Here is a 7,468-nt window from a genome sequence, read left to right on the forward strand (position 1 = left end):
GCTCTTCTGCAGAGTCTCATAAGGTTCATCGGAAGAATTGGTCTAGTGTTTGTCAATCAAAATTTGTTGGGGGTTTAGGGTTTCGGTCTTTAACTCATTTTAATCAGGCTATGCTGGCCAAGCAAGCTTGGAGAATTTTCCAATACCCTGATTCGTTATTATGTAGAGTCCTTAAGGCTCGGTACTTCCCTAACTCTTCTATTCTTGAGGCAGATCCTGGTCATAGGCCTTCTTTTTCTTGGAGAAGCATTTTGTGGGGATGTGACCTGCTCAAACAGGGTCTTATTTGGAAGGTGGGTAACGGGTTGAGTATTCGCACAATTGAGGATCATTGGCTTCCTGGCTGTCGTTTTAAGTCCTATTCCACTTATGCTCCTCCTGTTCAATCTCTTTCTTTTTTTCTTTCACCTTCTGGGGATTGGGATAGGGGAAAGTTGATTGACTTTTTTGATAACTCTCTTGTGGAGGACATCTTGCAAGTCCCCATTTGTGGCCACCATTGCCATGATACTCTGATCTGGGGCCCAGATAAGTCAGGGCTTTTTACAGTAAAAACTGCTTACCATCTAGCCCTTCAGTCTCGGGATATGCCTACCTCCTCCTCTTTGTTTCTAATAAATCTTTTTGGACCAAAATTTGGGCCTCTGCAGCACCTCCTAAAATTAAACACCTCATTTGGCGTGCTCTTTCTCACTCTCTTCCTGTAGCCTCTTCCCTATTTTTTCAACACATTCTTACTAGCCCTCTTTGCCCGGTTTGCCAGTTGCATTCGGAGACTGTTGAACATGCTATCCTCGGATGTAATCATGCTAGAAAAGCTTGGAAACATTCCAAATTTTTTTACCTTCTATACTAATCATAAGGATAGTAATTTTAGCTTGTTTTTAGCCAGTGCTTTAGATGTCTATGATAAATTTGATTTGGCTCTGTTGTTTTGTTTTATTTGGTCAATCTGGAATCAGAGAAATAATTTATTTCATAAGAAGGCAGGGCTCTCCTCATACCACCTTTTTGATTATGCTGTTAACTATTTACATGAGTATATTGATGCTAATGCTAGGCAGTTGGTATTGTCCTCCCCTGCACTGCGTCAGAACCGGCAAGAGGTCCAGCTTCCTGCTGGGCAGTGGATTGTTTACACAGATGCGACTCTAGATTTGGGCCATATGAAGCATAGTTATGGAGTTGTAGCTTTTGACATTGCAGGCTGTAGCAGAGCTGGTTTTATAGCCCCCTGTTCTGGTGTAGTTTCCCCAGAGGTTGCAGAAGGCAAAGCAATCCTTGCAGCTATTAAGTGGATTCAAGCGATCCAACTCCTGTTTTGACTACTGCCTCGGATTGCCAAAGTGTGGTTGACAAAATTTATAGCTCTTATTGTAATAACTCTGTTCTTAGTGATGTTATTAATGGTATTAGGAATTCATTGTTGTTCAATCCTAATCTTTCTGTTCTTTATGTTCCAAGAGATTGTAATAAAACAGCTCACTCGCTTGCCAAGGTTGGATTAGGATTAGACAATGAATGTATTTGGAATGGTTCTTTACCTTCCAATCTCACCTGAACTTTGTACTCTCTGGTTTTATCAATGAATCTCAGGTTTTCTCAAAAAGCATTTTGTACTTTTATTATTTTTACTACAAAATTTAATTATGCTCATCCTAAAATTAAATTCTTAGTCCGTGACGGGCTGATATCACATATAATTTTGTATCTTATTTATTTATGTTGGTTTTTATCTTTTATTAATAAGTTGTATACCGCTTATAATTCTGTGTATTCTTTATTTTATGTTCATTTTTATTTTTTGTATTTAAGGTGTTTAAATATATTGGGTTAACGTTCAAATAGAATTTATGTATAAATATTTTCATAAATGGTAAAAATTAATTATTTAATTTAAATAATTAAGTGGATAATCTTAAAAATGGAATTTCATAAAGGAGAGATGCTTAAGTGTTGTCTATCACTACTACAAGGTCTTATATTGTTCGTAATGTTATTATACAAAATATATTTCCTTAAATGGTAATAAATCACAACTCTTTGACCAAGAGTTCCACACCATGTTCCGGCTCAATGACTAACTTTATGGCTGGTTTGTGGACATAATTAGGAGAAAGAGTGAAGGAGAACTTAGATAGAATGAGAGCTAAGAGAATCTTGAGCTCAACCATGGCCAAGTTTTGCCCCAGACAAATTCGGGGTCCGACTCCAAATGGCATGTAAAGGTGGGGAAGTTTGCAAGCCTCTCTGATTCCTTTCGAGAATCTTTCCGGGTTAAACTCAAAAGAATCGGGTCCCCATATTTGTGGGTTTGTATGGTTAGTTAAAACCATAGTCCATAGATTCACACCTTTAGGAACAAATATGTTACCAATTTTCATGTCCTTGAAAGCCTCTCTTGACACCACTGATACAGGCGGGTACAGTCTCAATGTCTCATGAATCACCATTGTTAGCTGTATATAAATGAAAATATTATTATTATGTATCAAAAAAATAATATATTGTACTTTTACCAATTAACACATTTGAATTACCTGTTTCATTTTACGGAGCATATCGAAATTGGGATCTTGGCCACAGCAGATGTCGAGTACCTCAGAACGAGCTCGTTGTTGCCATTGAGGATTCATGGCCAACAACATGAGACACCACGTGGCAGCTACGGCAGTTGTCTCATAGCCAGCCAAGTATATATTCTTGCAGTTATCCACGATGAATTGATCAGTTGCTTCTTTACTAAGATCACTCTCTTTAGCTCCCTCTAGTACCATTTGAAGTAGATCCTTCTCATATGCAGCTTCCATTCTCTTTTTCACCACTTTTAGAATCAAATCCTTCACCTCTTTTTCTAGTGCCCAAGCCTCTCTGTTGTTTTTAGTAGGTGCATACCTATTTCATCACCAACAAACAAATATACAAACATATTTACATAAATAATCAATTAATTTATAAAATCAACAATGCCCAATCAAGAGATCTTTTCAATACCTAGCACCAGGAATTCCTGTAGCCAAACACTTTCTGGACATAACTTCTTGGAGCTTTCTTAACTTGATGAATATCTCTTGTCCTTTAGAGAAATTGCTCCCAAAACAAGCTTTTGAAATAACATCTGCAGAAAAATTCCTCATATCCTCATCAATTTTTATGTTCACAACCTTTCCTCCACTACTCTCTTTCTCAATCCTACTCTTCCATGAGTCAATCAATGTGTTTGTTGACTCTGTAATCATATTCACCATTCCCTATTACAAAAAACCCATTTACTATAAAGTCAACAATCAACATCACTTTTTTAGAGTACAAACATAATAATAGTACTAGTTCTTTCTCTTTCTCATACCTTAACTTTGTCCATATACAATTCTGGAGCAAGGATTTTCCTCTGATGAGCCCAAACGGTGTTGTTTGAGGTTAGAATACCTTTTCCAAGTAAAGGGCCCCGTTCCTTGTGTTGATAACTTGGCTTTCCCAAGTCCAAAGAGGTACATGTTGTTAATTCTCTCACGGCTTCACTATCATTCACATACAATATTTGTATGTTACCAAGTGCAAACACGAACACATCTCCTGTAATTATTTTCAAGTACAATAAATATATAAGTTTGATAAATTATGATATGTAAGTAGTTTTTTGTAACAATAAATATACTATATGAGTTTGATAAATTTACCAAATTTGTTTCTCCACTCATCAAAAAATGGAAAGATGAAAGAAGCGAGATTGTGAGTCTGGGTGAGTTCACTGGCCGAGTTGGACTGAGCCTTCTTGATCTCTCTTACGTTTCCGAGCAAAAAATTGGAGGGTGGTCCATGAATCCCTTGGTCTTTCAAAATGGTCCTTATTCTCTTTGGTTTCAGAATCAGAACATTGTACAAACGAACAACCAAGACAAAAATACCAAGAAGAACAATGGTCAAGAGTGCCTTCACAATCTCCATAGCTCAAAGCTAGATTTTTTTCTTTGTCAAAAAATAAAACAAAATTAAAGTTAAAATGGTAAGTGGTGGTGTTGTGTGTCTCACTATATAAAGGGGAAGACAACACCCCTGCCCTCAAACATTTGGACATTTCTTAGAAAAAGAAGTTGTTAGTGTGTTACTAAGTGTCTAATCTTTACTAGCTTTTGGAGTCAAATACAAACGTGGCTTTACATAAAGTTTAATTAGTAGCTTCTCCATTTTTCGTCAAATGGAATTGTACCAAATTTATTGAAACCAATTAACTCAATCTTTTAATTGCCTGGAAATAACTAATATTCTATGTTTTTGTATACTGAGTCTTTTCTGTAAACACAACATACTTTTTAGAGTGAGAGAGTAAACATAAACATTACCAGGAAGGTAATTGTGTCAACTTTATTAATGTATTGTCATTTTCTGTATATAAACGCATAACTATTCTTGAGTCAATCGGTCATGGTCAGTCAAGTGCTTTTTGGTCTTGAGATACTGTATATACCTCGTGAAAACACACTCTTCAATCTTCATCAAATCAAATAATGTGTAACACAAGCCACAAGGGTGTCGATTATATTACATGATTATCATTATCATCATTTTTCTTTTAATGTTTGAATATTTCTTACACGTTTGGTAACTAATTTCTGATTTTATTTTATTTTTTGGAATAAGACTTCTTTATTTTTGTTTTGGACAGTTTAGTTAATACGGGGTCAGGCATTGATTATATTGACACTCTAAATTTTATTATTTTATTTCTTTCTTTTCAAATGAATAATAAATTAATGACAAAACAATAACATGTTCAAACAATATTTATTCATAAAAAAGTAAATTAAACTATACTTCGTCTTCAATTTATTCACAGTTAAAATACAATACAAATCAAACTATATTTGCTTAATTTTATTTAAATTTTATTAATTTGTTTTATTAAAAAATCATATATTTTGGGTTTTTTTTTCTTAGTTTTAACCAAAAAAAATAATAATATTACAAAAATACTTTCAGCTAGCCAAATAAACAAATATACAACCCAAATAAAAAAAATTACACAAATACCACTTATACACACCTTCAACTCACGATCCATGCTTCCTGGGCAACTATCGTGCAGCCTTCGTGCAACTACGCAGCAACCCAACGCAACCGAAACGAAAATTCAATGAGAAAGGAAACCACCATTAATTCTGGGAATTTCACCTGAGAAGACGACCAGAATCAATCAAAACAGGGGCGACTTCCAATTCATAAAAAAGGTGTAGAAAAACTACTACGAAACTAAAATTCAACTGGAAATCCAATTTAATTTGCATAAAACTAATGTCCTGACTTCAATTTTTAAATATATCTCAAAAAGTTGAACTGGAGTTTCCAAACAATCCAACTCAAGTATAATCCAAAAAAAAAAAATTACATCACTATAGTAAAATGTTTATCCTGGTGTATTTTTGTTGTTTTCCAAATTTCTAATGGTGAATTTATTCATATTAAATCATTAAGAGACATGTAGATAGAGTTACGTAGGTGGAAACACTATTTTGATTTTTAATGTTTCATAACAGTTGCATTATAGTTGCATTACAGCTGCCTAAATATTTTGCTAACAGTTATTTCGTCTGATTGAAACCTTCGTCTAATGCAACCTTCAGCCAACCACCTAGAAACTTTCGTATGATTGAAACCTTCGTCTGATGCAACCTTCAGCCAACCACCTAGCAACCACCCAGCAACCATCGTCTGATTCGTCTGATGCAACCACCGTGCAACCACGCAACAACCACCCTGCAACCATCGTCTGATTGTGTAAGTGATGATAGTGTAAGTGGTATTTTAGTAATTAAAATCACATAAAAGGTATAAATATTGTCTTTACCTTATGGAGGTATTTTTGTAAATAAAATGTCAATTTATATTTTCTATGTAATAATTTTTATTTTAAGTAATAAATAATAAAAGAAAACATTATTTTTTAATTAAAAAATATACTAATATTTATTACATAAACTCTTTATAAAATGTACAATTTTACAATTTCAAGAAGAAAAATTAGCATATTTATTAATAAATGTAGACACGTTACATAAATAATATATAACTAACTATAAATTTAATTAGAGTAGTATTTTAATTTCAATTAGTAAATATTATTATTAATTTATTAGTACAATATTAATACTAAAAATATTTATATCCTGCCTTTCTTTTGATTCAATTTGTTAGACAAGAGAGAGTCTAAAGTGTTAGTCACTTGAATTAAAGGCTACCACATTATATTTATAGAGAGACATTAGGTTTAGGATTAGAATTAAATGGACTGAATAACTTAACAATATTGCTTATGCCAAAAATTAGCTTCACAATAAAATTATATTATTACTTTCAATTCTTTACATCGAGTTTGATCTAATCAAAATACAATCTCTATCGGTTTATAAGTTTTCTTCTCAATTCACTTAACTTGGTATGGGTCTGCTAATTCTCGAGCTTGAATGTGTTCTTGAAGATGTATCCCGATTGAGTTTTGACTAGTCTAGTGTGGTTGAGAATTCCTCGTCTTTTCGAACAAGGCAATCTTCTATTTATAGGCACAAAAAATATGTTACCTTCCCTCCTTCTATATGCTCTTATTTGTCCACGTGTATTAATTCTCACCTGCTTCTCCTTGTGCATTTTCTTTCCCTACTAGCTCCTTTGGAGAAATGTTCTTTCTTTCTTCGAGCTCTGCTCTTATGTCACTAACCTTAAAATTACGTGTTTTCTATTATTTTAAGATACAACTTGTTTGCAAGACATTTTTTCATGAGATTGAAGATAACTTGTTCTATAGACCCAAGGCCTTGTCCTTATCTGAAACTTCTCTCAAAATCTCATCACCAAGACTGAGGAGAATGTCACTATGTGCATTGGCTTCAATCTCAAGTTTCATCTTCCGGTCTTCAATCAATGACATTACTTATGCTTCAAGAGCCTCTTAGATCCCTTGGTAAACTTGAATTGCGTTCATTTTAATTCTCCATAGGATGAAATTATTAGAACCTGTGAACTTGTCCACCTCAAATCTTGTTGCAACCATTGAAACCAGGTTCTTCATAGCCTAAATTTAGTTCTTGAAAGGTTAAAAATGAATCTTAATTGGTTAAATGTGATTCTTGAACACTAAACCTTGAGCTCCCATTTGTGGTGAAAGATCACCATCAAAACACCACTGTTACAATAGTAGTAGCGTTCAAGAACACATAATCATAAATTAAAACCAATCACAAGAATTAAAACTAAATGTAAATAAAAACAAGGCAAGAATAAAACTTAGTTCGAAAATGAATAAATCTTTAATCTTTATTGAGTATACTTTTTATCATTACTATCTGAGTGTACACTGTTCAATGAGCTAAGGTGATCAACACCATTACAAATCAAAATCTCATACTGAAACACACAAGAGACATGTTTATTTATTTTATTTTTTTGAATATGAAATAGCAACTTCATTGAATAA

The 7,468-nt window shown here is 33.6% G+C and overlaps 1 protein-coding gene across 1 annotated transcript; it reads right to left on the bottom strand.

Moving 5' to 3' along the window:
- Positions 1-1,910: 1,910 nt before the first annotated feature.
- Positions 1,911-4,279, bottom strand: LOC115718657 (cytochrome P450 714C2). The gene is made up of 5 exons (XM_030647482.2): positions 3,681-4,279; positions 3,350-3,576; positions 2,995-3,251; positions 2,541-2,895; positions 1,911-2,459 (listed from the first exon to the last, which is right to left on the bottom strand). Exons 1-5 carry the CDS (start codon positions 3,946-3,948, stop codon positions 2,034-2,036), a joined length of 1,533 nt encoding a protein of 510 aa, XP_030503342.2. The 5' UTR covers positions 3,949-4,279; the 3' UTR covers positions 1,911-2,033.
- Positions 4,280-7,468: the final 3,189 nt, after the last annotated feature.

This window comes from Cannabis sativa, chromosome 2 (genome assembly GCF_029168945.1).
Source record: "Cannabis sativa cultivar Pink pepper isolate KNU-18-1 chromosome 2, ASM2916894v1, whole genome shotgun sequence".
NCBI classification, from domain to species: Eukaryota; Viridiplantae; Streptophyta; class Magnoliopsida; order Rosales; family Cannabaceae; genus Cannabis; species Cannabis sativa.